Genomic DNA, 18,970 nt, shown 5'->3' with positions numbered 1-18,970 from the left:
GATAAAGACAAAGTTGAGAGAAGGTGGGGGGGTTGGGGGGAGAGGAGAGAGAGCTGCCTGAACACGAAGTGTAAGGGTATCAGTCACTGCCTGGAAGGAAGCCCCAGCTTGTGAACTCTTCTTGAACCGACATTTAAGTCTACGGTCATAAATCACTGGGACATAAACTCCGCCATTCACGACTGATAGCAGCGTATTTGTGGCCTGCTTACCTTAACTTCTGACGACTGAGGCGGAAGCCAGCATGCTCTCTCTCTCTCTCTCTCTCTCTCTTTTTTTTTTTTTTTTTTTTTTTTTGGAAGCTCGGCGACACAGCCCAGGGAGAGCAAGGACTAGCTGCCCCAGCCAAGTCCCTGCGGCTGCGGGATGGGCACCGGCTCAGCTCCTCCGCACCCGGCCGGGAGGGGCGAGCCCTGCCCCGCAAGGGATGGGGACGGCTGCTCCGGGCACCCGCCTCCCCTGGCCCCCTCCCGCTCCACGCTGCCCACCCTGTCCCAGCCCGTCCCCGGGCTCCCCCTGCGAGGGGCACCGGAGGACGGGGACGTTTCCCAGGGCTGCTCCCCGCGCCTGACGGGGATGGGAAGGAGAGAGAGGAAAAGAAAAAGAAGGGGGGGGAATAGGGGAAAAAAAAAAAAAAAAAAAAAGACAAATTAAAAAAAAAAAAAAGGAAGGAAGAAAGAAAGGCGGCCGCCTGGGGAAGCCTGGGGGCTGGGGGAAGGAGCGGAGGAGTGTGGCAGTGAAGGAGTGCGGCCCCCCCCAGCACCCGGGCGTCACCAAAGTCCAGGAAAATTATGCTAATGAAGACAAACGGCGCTCACAAAGGGTCGCTCTCACCAGCCTCCGGGGTTGCTGTGGCGGGGTTGTTTGTTTTGTCCCTCTTACGAGTGGGGTTTGGGGGCGGCCGTGCAATAGCCCCGCCGCCGGGAGCCCCACGAAGCCCGGGAGGGGAGAGGCCCGGAGAGCCGGGTCCGGGGAGCCAAGCAAAGCCCACCAGGAGCCCCGCTCTGGGCAATGCTTCCAGAGCCACGCTGGAAATCATTAGAGTTACTAATTATTAACTCATGCATGCGTGAGCGCGCACACACACAGATGGACGCCCGGACACCCCCCTCGCCCCCCCAAATCTCCCCATTGCCCGGGACGGGCGCAGAGGCGCTCCCACCCACCCACATGTGCTGCACAGGCGGCCCGGGGTGCCCGCAGCCTCCCGGGGGAGGGGGGGCCGTGGGAGCCCTCTCTCGCCTCCCGCTCCTCGGCAGCTCCGGGAAAGGCATTCGCCTTTCTTCTTCCAGCACCCCAAGCTGCGGGGGGCGGTGTCCCCCCTTTTTCCCTACAAGAGAAACCCGGGAGCGAGGGCGCAAGCCGGGCTCTCGCACGGGAACTTCAAGCAAGTGGCAGCCGCTGCCCCCCAGGCATGAGGGACTGTGGGCTCCGCGCCCTAAGAGGGGGCTCCGCAGAGTGCCTAGGTGTAAATTTGACGTTACTTGGTTAATGGAGGCATTAAAAATAAAACTTGTCCGTTAAAAGCACGAGGGAGCCCGGCGTCATCTTAAAGCACAAACAAAGCGAGGGGGAAGCGAGAAATAAAAAGCACTATAAGGCTGGGGTGGCCTCTTACGCATACCAATGGTTTTTGTCATTTATGGCTATGCAAGATTTATGACTTCATGCACCAAAGCTGTAAACAGAGCACTAAAACAGAAAACACTTGCTCCTTATGGCATAAGTGAGAAGGCACCACATGAAAGGGGAAGCGGGCAGCGTAGGAGGAGAGGAGAGGCAAAAATCCCGCGTATGCATTTTGCTTCAAACAACCCCTTGAATGTTGCATCGGAAGAAAAGTCTTTTTAGTCAATAATCAACCCCACACTTTCTTCTGAAACTGCTGAGCCGCCATTCGCCCTGTTTGCCGACCAAAAAGCCAGAGGCACCGCTGAGCCCCGACGGAGCCCTCCGGGATAAAGAGGAGAGATTTGGCCAAGGGGGAACCGAGGACTGCAGAAACCTGCGGACGCCGGGGACCGGGCCGGTTTGGGGAGCGCTGCCGAAAGCTTGTGCCATCTTTTCCTAGGAGTGCACTGAACCGTCGGAGCTGGCTATTCGGGCTGCATGTCTGTATTTAAAAGCGGGGACGGGGAGGGGGAGGGGGGCTTTTTAAAACTGGAGGGATTTGCAAGGGACTTTAATTGTAAGAACCGAAGTGGTTCCTCGCAATACTGAAGTATTTCCTCCCTTCGTCTCACTGCCTGCAAAGAGTCTTTGCCTCTTAGTCCCGTTTCCCCACGCCCCCTCTCTCCCCAAAGAGGTCATTTTAAACACGAGAAGATGATTTCTTTTTTATGTGCCTTATGATGGAGGGATAAGTGTCCCAACGCACAGATTCCTGCTGCTTTTATCTGCCTTTCCCTCTCAGAGGCCGAATATTTTCTTTCTGCCACATTCCGCAGGGAGCGATAGGGCTCTGCTCGGGGAGGGACGGGGAGCCTTTGGGGCTGATTCCTGACTCGGGAACGAGCCGCGTTTTCTTCCAAAAAGTCTCGTTTTCGGGACTGTCCGCCTTCGTGGAGTTATTCTTAGTTTCCAAATAAAATAATGCCCGGAAAGCGCTTTATCCTGGGATGCTCCGAAGAGCGGCCAGCGCTATAATTCAAGGTTGATATGGGGGAGGCTTTTAGGGATGAAAGGGCAAGGCTGCAGGAGAACGGGACAGATTCTGGAAGCGATGTCTCTGCGAGGCGTTAGGGAGTTAGCAGGGGATAGCAGAAGGACTGGGCTATCGGACAGCCCAAGCAGACGTGGTTAATCGCGATTATTGTTTATGTTCTCTACCAGCAAAGAATCGCAATGGACAATTCGCTATTTGCTCAGCGGACTGAGGTTATTTACACAAGCCGCCGAAATGCCCCACTCCTACAAAACTCTCCTCGCTTTCTTTCGCTCCAGAGCAGGACTGTATTATTTATGAGTGTTTTAACTGGGTCAATATGCATCCGAACTGGGTCATAAATCAGAGGAAACGCTGCCAAGTAATCGAGCTGCAATTAAAGCTTACATTTTATTTGTGAGGCGCGTTTTGGCCCATTTCAAAACATGGCAAAGCCAACCTCGGCTTTTAGACATGCTAAAAGAGCAAAGCAGCTCTCCTTCCCTGGCGTAAGAGAGACGCTGTGTCTGATAAAGGACAACGTGCTTCAGGATGGTCTGAAGGGGAAATAGGGAGGAATAGAGGGGAATATTTGGGTCAGTTCTGTCCTGAGAGCGGCTTAAGGAGCAAGAAAGCGAGAAATCAGCGCTAGCATCTCGGCCCTGGGGGTCCCTGCACAATGGCCACGAATAGGTTCAAGGGGAAATACCTTTTTTTTTTTGGGTTGTTTTTAGTGGGTTTTGTTTCTCATCCCTCTCTTTTCTACCTCTCTCCCTCCCTGACCCCTTAGAAGACGAGTAATTGCCAGTACCTGGTAACTGGGGACAAAATGGTACAGTAGAAATAGGCGCTGACCAAATTGGAGGAAAAAAGCCTCGGCGCTGTGACCTTTCCCAAAGCCGGGACCCACCGGGGAAATGTCTTTTTTTTTGTAACACTTTGCCCTCCTTGGATAACCACGTAATTCTTCAATACTCGTCATTTTAAGTGCATTCCTTATAATGTAATTACATAGACCTATTTATACATACATGCATATACTCAAATATTTATACATACGGATATGTATATATTTATGTAAAAGACAGTACGAATATGAATTTAGGACTAGTATATGTTATCCTAGAAGATAATTTCCACTGCTATCCCTGTTATTCTCGCTTTCCAGATCCCCGTTCAGAGGGGAAAAAAAAATCAACACCACATTTCCAAGGCTGATTTATTGTTAGTAGCCATGGCTGGCTCTTGGTTCAGCTCCTTCTCACCGAGGAGAAATAAAGAGGAGCCCCTGGCTCATTTGGAAAGGGGAAGCCACAGAGCTGAGCCCTCCGCTCCCGGTAAACAAAGTACCACTAAAGCATCATAAATAAAATGGCAGCACAATTGCATACTCATCGATTTCCAGAGCGGCAGCGGCCGAACAAACACACATAAAACAACAACCGCCGCACACTCGAGCGCGACCCCAGCCGAGGAGCATCCCCCCCGCGCCGTCCTCCCCGACCTCCCCAAATACATCCAGAAATAAACACACAAACATCAAAATTAAAAATTAAAAATTAAAAATTGATTAAAAAAAAAAAAAAAAAAGGAGCCCGGCAAGAAAACAATACAAGAGGCTTTCCCATCTCTAGCCGATCATAAATAACGATAACATGGCAATCGAGGGGCTGGAGCGGAGGCAGCTGGCCATCAACAGCCGTGTGGGATCTCTATGGAGAAAAATAAATAAAGAAGCAAACTCTCCCTGCTCCGCTCGCTGCGAGGGGAGAGTTGAATATTTACCGCAGCAAATTGAAACAAAGGGGGAAGCAGCCTGGCTCCGGGTGCACACACACGCACGCACACACACGCACTCGCTTCAGCCTTTTCTACTGACCTTTGCCTCGAACAGCAATAACTCACCACATAAATGAACAATCAACGGAAATACCTTAAAATAAAATCCATCCTTTCTAACGAAGCATTTCGTCCTCTCGGCTCGACAATAATCTTTCCATAAGGAACGAAAGCTGTCAGCGAAATGGCCAGCTCTTGCGGGGACGGTGATGGGGGCAGGAAAAAAAAAAAATAATAGAAAGCAGTGCTTGCTCTGAACAGAAACTGGAAAAGCGTAATCGCAGACGGAGCCAGACCGGGTCTCCACTCCAAATGCCACAATAATGCGCTGTATTATGTGCTCACGTGGTCATACGTCAACTTAAATCCTTTTATTTGAAATAGGGAATCATTGAAGGAACAGGGTTTCTTAGAGCGAGCCTTGGCTTTTTAAAGCCTTAGCCCGGTATGTTGAAGAAGAGTTTTAAGGGAGGGAAGAAGAAAAAAAAAAAAATCAAGAGATGTAGCTGACTAAGGGGGGAGATTGGTTTGAGTCTTTTTCCTCCCACATCAATATTTCTTTATACAAAGCCCATTGGAAAGTAAGAGGAATCCTTCTCGTAACATGGGATTACTCTGCACTTTGCTACTTAGCCTAATTAACCGGCATTTGCTCCCCAGGCCCGCCACTCTGCTCCACGTCGCGTGTCCTCTGCAACCCCCCGAAGAAAGCCCAAACCCTAATACCATTATTTCCAGCCCCCTTCTACACGGGACGACCACCAACCTCCCCCCACCCCCAGACGTCTTTACCCTGCCATTGTACAGGGCTTGCTCAACTCCCACACGCTACATCAGGGCTCCTGTAGAAACTAAAAAGACCTATAATTACCTGACAAAGGCAAAAAAGAGTCTCTTCTAAGAGGCTAGTTGATTTTTGTCCTTGTAACACACTATGAAGAATACACCTTCCTTCACTGGCGTGCCTCTGAATTTTGCAAAACCTTTTGGGACCTTGCTGTTAAACCTGTGCTTACGCATTTCCTATACAGCTAGTTTGAGTGATGCACAAAATTATAGGTTTCTAACGATGAAAAAAAAATGGGAAGGGGGAGCTCTCTGCCTAAGGGGGGGAAAATAATAATATATATATATATAAGAAAAAAAAAAAAAAAAAAAGAGCAAAGCTCTATTCGGTCCCAGAGCCAGCCTACCACGCGAGCCTGTGTGTGAACACACTACATCTTTCCTGCAAGATTGTTTAACTTTTGCTATTGACACAATAAGCTAAACAAACAAAAGAAACCCTAAACTCACATAACTTTTCTGGCTAGAGTCAAAGAAAATCAGATAGTTCACGCTTTTAACGTGTTTCTGACCGAGTTCTGTGAGTCCAGCATTTTGCTTCATGATGTATATACCTTATCCTAAATCTTTCCACCACCCCCCATAAGCTCGAAGAAAATTTTCAGCTAACTGCATATCCCCTCTTAGTGTTTCACCTGCACTTCCTTGAACAGAATGGAAGGCGATTTCTTTTTAAAGGTAACTTTTACACTTACAGGCGTGTCTTCCTACCCTCACTTGGACTGCAAAAGTGGGCCACTGGAATTTAAACCCATCAGTAACAGTGTATATGAGTGGACAGTGCAGCAAAGTCAGCGTGACATTACAACAGAGGAAGAATTTGCAATTTTTCATATTGAAGTGAGCTCCTGACAGGAAATACATATATTACCCCTCACTAAGAACTGGAATAAAAATTATATACCTCTGAACGAAAGAGAGTATTATCCACACACAACATGTCTAAGGCTGCAACTATCATCACGACTTGAACTCCATTGCCCTCACACTAAACACAAACCAAGACTGTTATTCACTGGATGAGATGAATTCGTGGCTCTTTTAAATCCAGTGCGTTTAGATCTCATAAAAGAAACACAGAGAAAAGTTCTTCTGCAACAATGAAACCGAAATTAATGGGGAACGGAGCAGATGTTGAAAAAAGCAGAGCAAGACTTTCTTGGGTCTGTTGTAAAAAGTTATCGACTGCTTTGCGTCAAAAGCAGAAAGATGGCTTTAGAAGTTGCAGTCCTGAGCAAATAGAAACTACAAAAGCAATAAATCACAATCATAAGTCAGCTTAAATGCCTTAACGCTAGCTATGGCTATTGGCTTCAAACCCCTGTTTCTATGAACATCTTTATTAGTATTAATGGTCAAGTTAATGCTAAAACTACTGTTTAACAATTAACTTCGTGTATGTAGCGGGGAAACTAATTAATTCTTAAGAAAAGTAACTTCTTGACGTGTGAATACCTTACACAGGGTGTACTTTGGGAGGGCTGAAGGGGGAGTCTTCCTAACTTTACACTGTCCTGGGTCGCAGCTGAAAATGATTCCCTTCCGCCGAATTTGGAAAAAGCTTTCTTTGCTCTAGTACTATGATTATGAGTTTTCAAATACGAATTCAAATGATCTTGTAAGTAGCAGACGCTAGATTTCCCCCGCCAACCCCTATATTGCTTTGTTCCTCTTCCTGGACATTCAACATTGTGTTTTATTACCTCGATGATTTGGAGACCTGAAACAAGGTTTCTAAGAGAAAAAAAAAAATAAATGTGGAGTTTATCAGTAGGTCTGCTTCTGATTTTTCTGCACTTTATACACATGGCTTCGAGCTGAGCTGAAATTCCAAGCTCAGTAACAACAAACAGATCTGGGTTCATAAAGTACATTCATTAGGCGAAAGCCTTTGTGCGAGCTCTGGCACTAATAGCCACTCTTAGTACTAATGCTATTTAAAGTTACCTTCAATACAATTAGATTTAGGATTTTTGCCTTCTTTCATGTTTACGTTTATGCCAGTTGTTAAGAGGTAAGGTGTCACTCCCATGTGGAGAAGACATAGGAATGACCATACGACACAAGCATTTATTTTCTTGCTTCCTCGAAAGACTGGAAATCTGCTGGGATGCAGAACTGTTTACCTACATCTGTGCGTCTGATAGAGATAAAGTTGCTCTTTGATCACTTCGAAGCAGATAAAGAGTAGAGCTATCGACTCTGCCCTCGTGGAAGAAGTTCTGCTGGGAGTCAGCTGAGGCTGGGAGCGCTGGGTCAGTTTAGGAATCCCAAATATCTCTGCACGAAATACCGTGGACGCATGCCACCGGAGGAAGGTTCCTTCGTAGCGTGTTCTCCCTTTTAATTTCCTAACGTAAGCGTGAACAGACATTTGCAGCGCCTTTTTGTAGTTAAGATTTAAGCAGCCCATTAAGCCAACACAAAGAGCCCTTGTAGTCCTGTAATTTATGGCCGCTTTTAAAAGGTAGTAAAATATACTAATTGTACATCAGCGTCCAAAAATAAGCAGGTAAATCTAGCAGGAATTTAAGCTAATTCTCTGTAATCCTCCCTCCTCTGAGGCTGGCTCTAGCAAATGCTCGCTATGAGAAGCATCGCGTTCCTCCTGCCAGCGGAACAACCGCATCCAGGAGGCAGGCACCAGCCACCACCCCACGGCCGGGGCGAGGCAGGCCGGGACGGACAAATACCTGAAACTTATCTGCGGTCCATTCTGGTGCGTGCACTCAGACAAAAGGCAGGTTTTTCTAGGGTCGCCACCTGAACTCAACCTTTTCCCGTCGCCAAGCGCGCAGGGCTGGCGGCACCGCTCCTCGAGCAGGAGGCAGCAAGCAGCGCCGAGCCATCCCGCACAGCCATGCCTCCCGCTATCTCCCTCGCCCTTTGATTTGGGAAGGAGCTAAGAAGGGACAAAGGCATTCTCAACCTCTTTGCCTCTTCCAATGACTTGCATCCTTCCTGTCCCCTTTATAAGGCCGGCTATCACTCAGGTCCCGCACGCTTCTTTGTCTGCCCGGACACGCGCATTCACCAGCCGCGGAAGATGAATAGAGCCAATCCAGAAAAATCCCGGCTGGGTTAAATATTTATCACACCAAAGCCCGACTCCGGGGGGCTTTTCCCTGCGCGCAGGTACGGGGCAGCGTCTCCCTCGCCCCCCAACCCCCGGGGCTCTTACCTCGTCCCACCGCGAAGACTGGGGCTGAGGCTCTCCCGGCTGCCGCCGCCCGCCCGGACCGGCTTTCCTGGGTGCCCGGGCTCTCTGAAAACAAGCAACAAACAACGCCTTAACGGGGAGCGCAGGGGGAGGTAGCCGCTCACTCATAGGCGACACCGGGCTCGCCGGGAGAGCCCCGGCGCCGGGCGGGCACGGCCGGAGCGGGCGCGGGTCCGAGGCGAAGCGGGGCGAGGAGCGCTGCTATCTGAGAAATAAAAGAGGGAGGCTTTTTTTTTTTTTTTTTTCCCTTCTTTCTTTTTTTTTTTTTTTTTTTCCTCTTTCCCGTAGACAGCTATGCCTTCTGTCTCCAAGTGTTTGGAAATATTGTCATTCCAAACTCTTGTTACATGAATGTCTGCTTTATTTTCCTCTGGGAAACCTTTGTTTAGGATCATTTAATCAAGAACAGACATTAAACACAACTAGTGGTGTTCATCTCTGTTGAATAAAACGCGGAAAGAGTTCCAGTTCTAATGCGGGGAGTATTGTGGTTGGGCTTTTATTCAAACAGTTAGCCAGGGCCCGATCCTGGCACCACCAGCGCAATAAGAGACTAACAGTTGACTTCACTGAAACAGCATTGGGCCCGAAACTTTCCTTAAAAAAAAAAAAAAATACACTGAAAGCCATTGAAGGGGGGTGGAAAACTGGACAGTCTCTCTTCCCCTAAAACAAACAATATTGCACAATCCAAAAAGACAATAGTCAGATTATTCGGATGCCACTTACTGAATCACGTTTACATACGAATTTGTCAGATATAATAACGTACCCCCTGTATTCATTCTCGCTAATAAAAGCCATCTAACGCATCTTAAAATTGTCAGTAAATGTAAATGCTAATAATTAAATAATACAGTTCTTGTGGAAGGATGTCATCTGAGCTTTGGAAATATTAAGTCTGTCTTGGGAGAACTTTTCGAGCAGATACTTTGCTTTGGTAATTTAGTAGTTCCGTAATTACTCTAATAATTTTAAATTTGGTGTTGAACTCCAGTCTACATAAAATCATGCAATAATAGCCTACTAAGCTGTTTATTGCCGTCTCATAAATTTCAGAGCGCTGACTGTTAAAATCTACTGGCAAACACAAAAGAAAATGGAAAGTTCAATCTGCGATCTCTGAGCACGGGCGCTGTTGCCTGGCGTTGTCCTTAGCTCTACCTTGCTCTCCGCTCAGCTCCGGAGCAGAGGGAACCCCCCTGGCATTTTAGGCTCCAGCTCATACCTTAGCCGTTTTGATCCCTAATCAATAGTCATGTTACAAGCGGCAATAAACATTGATCAAGCACGCCGTGACTGTATTGCCCCACTCGTGTTAAATATGGAGTGTGTATCTGAAAACGGTGCCAGCGAGTTTCTGTTATTTATTTTGGAGCTATTAAGTCACACCACCATATTTTACACTGCCACAGTCCTTTAAACTATGCTTCTTCTTGAAAGAGTTGCTAAGTAGCAATAAAGCACTTTACAAACGCTATGACATTTTTTTTTTAATTTGTTGTTATCCCAAACTCTAATATTCATTGCGGCACTTTAAGTTCGTACATAAATCGTTCAGACTAATGAGTCATAGAGAAATTCGCCCATGACTTTTCCTTTACAATGCTCACTGCCTTTCCATTGCTTTTTTGGCCCTGCATTAGGAGCCGGTGATTTATTAACGCCAGGAAAATTGAACAAAGCAGGTCCTCCTGCACTGTGGCACCCAGCCTTCCACAGTGTGAATTAGAACATTATCAAATGTGTTTGCCTCGGTAACGCTTAATCACCAAAAGCCGTAATGTGACCACAAGGCAGCTAAAACAAAGATTTAACATTTCTAAATATTAAACTTGTTAAGCAAATGCTCAGCAGACAAAGCAAGCACAAACAATTAAAGTCATCAAGCTAGAAATACACACTACCTACTTACCAACACAGACCCTACTGCTTGCTTAAGAAGTTTAGAATCTTTCAAGATAAATCAGGTGGGATTTTTTTTAAGGGAAAAAAAAAAAAAAAAAAAAGGAAAGAAAGAAAGAAAAACAAACTCCAGTAATAAGGAGTTGAGTTTCACTTGTGAGAGAATCACTCCTAGTGAGGACTGACGGCCACAGATCCATTCCTGACTATCTGCATTAATTATTTAATGAGTCACGTGACCCTAAAGATTAAAATTTCAATATCTCCCCCAGAACAGACGCAACACCTTTATCTGCGAGCGCAGGGATCCTCGTACTTGGGTCCCCTAATCTCTGCTGGCTTTGACAGCTCCTCAGTTTCTAGGGAGAGCTCTCGGACATGAATAATACGGGTTTGTCCTGCTCCGTAGCGAGATGGGGCAGCCTTGCAACCCCCCCCCCCCCCCGCAAACACACGCACACACATCAGTGAGTTGAAGCCAGAGCTTCATTGTATGCGGCGTGGTGTACTAATGCGGGGGGGTGGGGGGGGGCTCAGGATGCTGCTGCCCGGGGGAGCATCAGGGGCGGTACCCCCTCCGGCCCCCCCACGCCCCCGGGCTGCCCTCCAAGGCACGGGTCAATCCTGCCTTCGTGCTGCCCCGGGCGGAGCCAGGAAGGCTGCCCAGGGCCGGAGGGGGGGGCGGGGGAAGGCGGCCGCCGAGCTCCCCCTGCCCACGCGGGGAGACCCGGCCCTTGGCCCTGCCGGGACACGCGTGGGCCGGGCTTGCCCGAGGGGACGGCCCCGGGCCACCCCCGCGGGAGGTCCCACCCTCCCCTGGAGAGGCTCTGGCGGGGCCAAGGGGCCCGGACCGCCCGGATCGGGCCCCAAAGCGGGGCCAGGGGGCTGGGGGGAGACACTGGGAAGGTTGGGGGGGGCGGTTATTGATGGCGAGGCTGCCAAGATCTCTGCCTGTGTGAGGGCTCCCCCCATCCCTTCCCCGTTATAAACACTAAGGAGCAAGTCCATGGGACGGCCAGCACCCTGAAAAAAAAATATAATATATATATATAAATAAAATCGCAGGATTGGGTAACCCTCCGATACAGAATGGGTCTAGTTATTAAATACCACAAGGCGCTTGTCACAGCTGAGTTCCCCGTGTAATAAAACACCAGGTATAGCAAGAGATTGCGGGAGAAACGGGGAGGGAGACCTTGGAAAACTCCCATTTTTCTTGCTGGGTGGAGGGGAGGTGGGGAGCGGGGTTAACGGCGTGGCGTTCCCTGCGGCCATTAAATTGACTCCGAGGTGATTTTGTCTTTCTTTGAGATATTGACAAACTTCCACTTCCAGCGTTTTGGGCCGCGCTCGCCTTTGTGGCCAGAGCAGATAAATACATGTGTGAGAGACACCGGGAGAGCGAGGGAGAGGGAGGGAGAGAAAGAGACATTTAGGTCCAAGTGCCGGATTAAAAAGAATACTGTCTTTAAAGGTCAAGGGTTTGAAGGGTCAGTCTGCTTCTCTAAAAAAAACAATTAATGGGATAGAAAATTTGTCCTCTCGGTGAACTCCTGGTTGCCCTAGCAAAGGGAGCACAATGCGAGAATTTAAGCTGGACGATGTAATTTTCGAAGTTATTGTAAGACGGGCGGTGTGGAAGCGGGAGCAGAAGGCTCCCAGCCCGGGAGCACCGCGCTGCTCCCAGCGGAGGCGGAGGGGGAAGGGGGGAAAAAGGAAAATTTACCTTAAACGACGAAAATCTGCCATGGGGTATTTTGCAGTCCGCTGTTCAATCTCCACCAAGAGCGTGTACATTTTTTTAGCAGACAGCCAAGATGCTGTGTCTTTACACATGACCACTTTTTTTTTTTTTTTTTTTCCAGGAAAATCCTTTGCGTCTTCACAGACTTTTCCAAGAGAATGCCTTTCAGAACCGCTGTTGAATTACAAAGAAGTATTTATTGTAGGAGGTGATTAATGATTCTCGCTAAAATTGCTATTTGCAGCGTGATTTCATTTCTCTTTTCAATGGGAGCAAACAGGTTTATACGCATAGGCTGCACACCAAAGAAATCCTGCATTGCCAGTTAATACGTTTCAGCTGGAATTTTGCTCGCTTGTGCTAATGTGGGCTCTAAGTATATGGAGGGACTCTCGAGCAACGCACAATACACGCTTGCAGATAGCAGTTGCCTCACTTACAGCTATATTCTCCCCCTTTATAAGGAGGCAGCTGGCAATTTAGGGTTTAGCAAACAGCAATACGTGAGTGCAAGCGCGCTTTTCAGGCCTGCTTGCTGGTCGGGTTGGGAGACAGCGGTGTTTGCTCAGCGTATTTACAACCGCCATATCTCTGATGCTGAACATACTCTGCCAATGACACGTTAAATTTTTCACCCGGGCGCTACGTGCTCCTCGGACAGGCAGGGATGCTCAGCATAACCAGGGCCTGGTGCAAGGCACCCGAGGGGTGGCGAGGCACCCACTCCTCCAGCCTCCACCACGTGAAGGGGCCAAAAATCCCTCTCGGATGTGTTTGGCTAAGCAACTAAGTCTTGGCCTTCGGTGGTGCTTCCCTGGAAGATTTACTAGCGCTGGAGCTCCTTTCCATGTTTTTCCCTCCCCAGCTCGGTGCTGGTCTCAGAAAGAGCTGTGAAAGCCCGCGGAGGCAGCGAGGGGAGGCTCCGAGCTGCAACCTCTTGGCCCCCGGTTCGCCTCCATCGTTTGGAGGATCTCGGTTAGATAAACGGTTCGAGTTGGCTGTGCCTGGCTTCGTGTCACTGCTAAGGCTTTCTCTAAACGTTTCGAAATGGTCTTAAAAAAAAAAAAAAAAAAAAAAAAAAAAAAAAAAAGGAAGAGGAACAGAAAAGACAGCTAGAGAAACTTCAGGTTACCGCCCATGTATTTCCCTTCGAAGTGCTAGCCAATTGAGAAATCACAATCGGACGAAAATGAACGAATAAATCACGACTGGCTAGAGATTTAAAGTGTTATCATGGGGAGCATGTGTGACTTCTCCTCCAGCAAAATCCGCCAGGGGAGCTTATTGGCTCCCAGTAGAAGCTCAGTTTCTCTGTGCTGCGGTCGAAAACAGTCTCAAGCCCAGCGATGGAGAGCCGGACTAATTCTGCCACAAGTCTGCTAAAGAGAAGACCACTCACCTACACAATACAGCAAGACCTTTCCTCGTCCTACTGTGCCTTTTTTTTTTTTTCTTTTCTTTTTCCAGGCAGGCACTTAGGATTCAGAAAGCTTTGCGCTATATTTAAAGCAACCATTACCTTATTGACAATATTAATCCAAGTTAAAACAATGCGCTAAACCGTTGTTTTCCGTTCCTGGTGCCAACACCAGCGAAGCACAAGGTGTAGGAAACAGCACTGAGGGGACTTGTGTGTTTCAAGCGTTTAATTCTTTTGTACAGGATAATCTTTATTACCAGCGTTTGGCACTGTTTACATTACACCAAAAATCCACAAAATTGTACATGGACCCAAACGATTGAGACGGTGCCAAATATGAAGACAGCAACAGCCTTTATAGCATTTTTTTGTTTAAATAAATGCAACAGGGAATGTGGAGAAAAACTAATATATCACAGCTACAGCGGGGGCTACACTTAAAACCAGTTAAGTTACCTTTGATACATAAAACACTTCCCTTGAGACAGCGTGAGGGGACAGTTTTCTTAAGTTTTTGACCTCCGTGAACGTGGTCACTCGCTTTCCTGTGTTGGCGTGTGTGCAAACGTGTATGTGTACCCTCACACGCACACACACGCACACGAGAATCCACGACCACGCCACGAAACACCGCTATTCAAGTCAATGCCTTACACAAGTGTCTCACGAGGTCTTGGCTTTGTTTTAACCGTCTTTTTATTTTTTAAAGTGTTCTCTACAAAAAAAAAAAAAAAAAAAAGTCCGTCTTAGGTACAGAGAATTCGTCCGTGACAGCATCCAGCACTCTCTTACACCGAGGGCAAGAGAGTGTTTCCATAAATAGAAAAAAAATGATGGGCATGGAACCATTATCTATATACAATGTAGACAATCGTCCGGGTTTTGGTTTAAACATGTGCCCGTTCTTGGGCACGTCTCGTCTTCCTTTTCTGCTCCTGTTTTATTTTACACAGTTGTTTGGTCCAAGCGGCCAACCACCAGCACGGGCAGCTGGAAAACCCCAATAGATAGGTAAATATATATATATTAAAAAAAATAATAATAATAACCGTATTTATAGCGCGGCTGCGTTGGGTGTAGACCCATCGAGCGGATGGGGGTGGCCCTGTGTCTGTGCTTTGGACTGCTGGCTCAGTGTGGACTGGTTTGAGGAGCGCATCTTTGTGTTAGGCAGTTTATGGTCTTTCTTCCACTTCATGCGCCGGTTCTGGAACCAGATCTTGACCTGGCGCTCGGAGAGGCAGAGGGTGTGCGCGATCTCGATGCGTCTCCTCCTGGTCAGGTAGCGGTTGAAGTGGAACTCCTTCTCCAGCTCCAGGACCTGCTGTCTGGTGTAGGCAGTGCGAGACCTCTTGGGTTCCCCTCCGTTGTAATTGGGATTGACTGAACGTGCACACACGGACACACACACACGCGGAGGGGAAAGAAAAGGGGGGGGGGGCGATGGAACATAATCATTATATAATAACTTGACACCAGGTTCAAATAAGATACATAACGGCAAGAAAAATTGTTTCGCAGCCTATCGACAGTGGGGACAATCGAGGAGCAATAAAAAATGGTGATGGGCATTTGGGTTAGAAGAAAAGCTTCAAAGACACATGGCCCAGAGCCACTGCAGGGCAATTAAATTTATGGGGGCTATAATTACTGCCCTAACAGTTTGGCGTCTCGTAAATCTTTTGATAAAGGACCCCGGATACAAAAGGTTTCTCACTTTTTTTTTTTTTTTTATTAGGAAACGCGGAGGGAGAAGGAGGGAAGGAGGAAAAAAAAAAAAAAAAACACACGCAACGACCCGTCCCGGCCCCGGCAGCACCCTCCCCCCCTTTCCCTCCTCTGCAGGCTCATCCCAGCCTCCCCCTTGCCCGGGGCAACTCACCCGTGCTCACATGGATCTTCTTCATCCAGGGGTACACCACCGGCTCCTTCCCCTTCAGCCCGGCCAGGCTCTTGTCGGGCAGCAGCGGGCACCCGGCCCCGGTGCCGGCCCCGGCGGCGGGGGCCGCTTCGCAGCGGCGCTGCAGGGCATGGCCGGGGAGCAGGGGCTGGGCCGGCCCGGGGTGGCCCTTGGCGGGCGGCGGCGGCGGCGGCGAAGCGCCCGGGGGCGGCTGCTCGGGGCCCGGGGCGGCGCTGCCGGCGCTGCTGTAGCTGTAGGGCGCCTGGGGGTAGGAGGGTGCCTGCGCCGGGTACAGCGCCTCGGGAGGCGGCCCCGGCGGCCCGGGCGGCGCCGCGGGAGCCTGGTAGCCGGGCTCCCTGCGCGGCCGGGGGAAGTACTCGGGCAGCGGCGGGCCCGGGTGCGCGGCGGCGTGCAGGTGCGGCGGCGGCGGCGGCGGCGGCGGCGGCGGGGCGTGCGGGTGCGGGTGCGGGTGCGGGTGCGGGTGGTAGCTGGCGGAGGAGCTGCCGGCGCTGCCGCCGTGCTGCGTGTACTCCTCGCAGGGAGGGAATTTGGGCTCGATGTAGTTGGAGTTTATCAAAAACGAACTCATGGTCATTAATTTGTGAAGTGCAAAAATACTAATTTTTCTCGCGTTGTCGTTTTTCTGGGCTCGACGAGGCCCCTCCCCTTCCCCCCCCTCTCCCTCCCCTCCCTCCCTCTCCCCCTCCCGCCGCTGTCAAGTGCTCGCCGCTGCCAAAGTTTGGGCCTCCAGCTTTCTCCCCCCCCCCTCCCCTCCGCACTCCCCTCCCTTCCTCTCTTCCCACCCCTGGAGCGCGTACAACACACACACACACAACACGCGCGCACACACACACACACACACCCCGACACACCATCACCACCTGACCGCCAGCGCCAATTACCGCGCGGGGCCGCGGACCCCGGATCAGGAAATGGAAGGAGGGCGAGCGGCCGCAGGGCTCGGGGCAGCTCCGCACCCGCGGGCCCTCCGCGGGGGCCGCTCCCGGCGCCGCCGCCGCCTCCGCGCCTCCTCCCGGGCCGGCCCCGACGGGGGCTCCCCCGCGCCCCGCGCCCGCTCCTCACCCCATCCCATCCCATCCCATCCCATCCCATCCCATCCCATCCCATCCCCGCCGGCTCGGGCCGTCGCGGTGTCAAGCGAGATAAAACTAATCCAGACCTGACAGTTTCGTGTTTTTTTTTTTTTTTTTTTTTTTTCCCCACAACACTTTGAGTTCGATTTTTTTTTTTTTTTCCCCTATTTAGCGGAGCGCAGCCCAGCTGCGTGATCCGGAGGGAGGCAGGCGTTACACGGGGCGTTGCACGATCGGTTTAAGCGAGCCCATCTCCAAATAGCCTCGAGTCGGGGCTGCCGGGCTGCGGCCACCTCCTCTGCTCCCCCCCCCCCCGCCCTCGGACCGCGGAGGGCCGGCAGCCCCCGGCCCCCTGCGCCTCTGCAGCCGCGGTCGCTGGAGGATGAGATGCAAAAGTTAGCGTGGACGGCGAGGGAAGGCCGAAGACAGCCCCTAAGTGTCTTGTGGGGCAAGGGAGGGATACAGCGAGGCTGGGAATAACGGGGAGGAGAAGAGGAAGGGGGAAAGGGAGGCGGACACGGAGGTCCCTAACACTTCCTACCGGCGGCTCGCTGCTCCCTTCCCGCAGAGCAGCGTTTGCCAAACTACGAATTTAAGCCCGCCGCTTTGGTATGCGTGGTGCTGGGTTTATTTCTGGATTTCTAATTCCACGAGAAATCGCCTGCGCCTTCGCAGAAGTAACTCAGAAACCCTGGTGTAGGAGGGAGAGGGGGGAAGGCACTCGGGCACTTCTGCCGTGCTAAAACTGAGGCTGTTAACGATATTTTCAGCTCAGAGGGAGAAGAGGCAACCGCCCTGACCTTAGGTAATTGAAATTTGATGGTGAAACTAATTACACTCTTATTCTAAGGGGAAAAAATACTTATTGAACGCCATCTACTCTCGTAGATTGGGAGTTAGAAGCGAACTTCTCGGATTTTTTTTTTTCACCTTTTCACGAAAGCATAAAACCACGTATAAATATTTACCGCACCCCTCGCGAATATAATTGCTGAGTGGGTAATCTCATCCCCTGGTATGGGAAAATACATCTAATATATCAAGCGTAAATACGATACGTTTTAGATCTTGCCCTCCTAAAGATATTACATTAACAGTTAGCCTGGTTTAAATTCAGATTATTGCCTTTTGCAGTTTTATAGATAATGGATACATGCAATAAAATTCTATTTGAATATATATTCTATCTAACTAGACACACCGCGTATCGATTTATATTTTCTACACACGCACACACGCACATTGCAGGCAGCTTGTAATATGTTAGAACATTTCCAGCACTTGGGTATACTGGGGTACTTATCTAAACAATCACTCATTTCCTGCTCCTATCGAATGTCTAATTTGTAAAGAGAGTTAAAACACATTTACTTACTCATTTCCAACAGCACATCTATGGAACTCTTTAACTGGTGTAATAGATAAGTTTCTCTATTTACTCTGCATGGAGAGGAAATGCGGTTACACACACGCACCCAGAGAGAGCCGCAACTGTGCAGCAGCACCCATTTGACGGGAAAGGCGACATTGTTTTATTAATAAACAAGCAAACAAACAAACAAGCAAGCGAAAGCAACACGGCGACTCATACTGTACAAGACTAAAGCTCCCACCTACGTTACTGTAAAAAATGAAAGATTGTCAGCGACCCCCGCGAGCAGAGAGCAGTTTCCCGGCGTCCAGGAGATGCATGCACGCACACAGACACACACGTACAAATACCTGCTGGCCAGCACCAGATGAATTACACTGGATTACCGTACCCATTATCCTCGGCATAAGGGACAAGTCCTGAGACACTATGGCTAGAACACTACAGCAGATACCGTGCTCCCGAGCCACGGTAAAACACAACGAAAACTGGTGTCCTGATTTGTAGGCTGAGCGCTCTATTCGGAGAGCTGACCGCGTTCTGCTTCCTATTATTTACCGTGATTAGATCTCAAAGTATACTTGTTTCACTGCACCTCTTTCTACTGTGTATCTCTGGCGCTCGGTTAAACGGAGAAGGATGCGATTTTGTATACGACTGTAAATCTGCAAGGTGACCTGAGCTGCGCGGCTGCAGTCTGTTTTTTCGTGTGGTTCTATTAGTCTGCGAAGATGTGCTGAGGCAGGACCTCCAAAAGGCCTGTTCCATGTCTTTGTGGTTTTGTTATCATAAACAAGAACCCAGCCAAGACCACCAAGTGTTATCTTGCACACGGCCATTTCGACATTTTACTGCAAGATTTATGGCTGTAATAAACAATCTCAGAAACCCTTTTTTTCCCCCGGTACTTCCCTTTAACAAACTTGTAGCATCATCCTAACCTCTCAAGGAAAGAAAAGGAGAGGAAAAATAGGCCAGGTCCCTTA

At 49.5% G+C, this 18,970-nt stretch overlaps 2 protein-coding genes across 16 annotated transcripts in view; both read right to left on the bottom strand.

The window, feature by feature from the left end:
- Positions 1-18,970, bottom strand: part of HOXA3 (homeobox A3) — a 44,333-nt gene that overhangs the window by 6,357 nt on the left and 19,006 nt on the right. For 3 of the 15 annotated variants that reach the window (XM_038175520.2, XM_038175522.2, XM_038175521.2), the window contains 2 exons: positions 12,181-12,372; positions 8,511-8,594 (listed from right to left, as the gene is read on the bottom strand). The exons of 3 other annotated variants lie outside the window; for them this stretch is intronic. The gene's annotated coding sequence lies outside the window, so the exon portion shown is untranslated. Of the gene's footprint in view, positions 1-212; positions 466-818; positions 1,100-4,577; positions 5,243-5,354; positions 5,511-8,510; positions 8,595-10,464; positions 10,534-12,180; positions 12,373-18,970 lie in introns of those variants that run through there. 9 more of the 15 variants (XM_027450970.3, XM_038175526.2, XM_038175524.2 and 6 more) reach the window with 7 other exon arrangements.
- Positions 13,827-16,281, bottom strand: HOXA4 (homeobox A4). Its single transcript, XM_027450971.3, has 2 exons — positions 15,501-16,281; positions 13,827-15,001 (listed from the first exon to the last, which is right to left on the bottom strand). Exons 1-2 carry the CDS (start codon positions 16,111-16,113, stop codon positions 14,673-14,675), a joined length of 942 nt encoding a protein of 313 aa, XP_027306772.2. The 5' UTR covers positions 16,114-16,281; the 3' UTR covers positions 13,827-14,672.

The sequence above is a fragment of the Anas platyrhynchos genome, chromosome 2 (assembly GCF_047663525.1).
Source record: "Anas platyrhynchos isolate ZD024472 breed Pekin duck chromosome 2, IASCAAS_PekinDuck_T2T, whole genome shotgun sequence".
NCBI lineage: Eukaryota > Metazoa > Chordata > Aves > Anseriformes > Anatidae > Anas > Anas platyrhynchos.
Note: the sequence above shows the minus strand (reverse complement) of the source record. Positions and strands in the feature narration are given on the sequence as shown.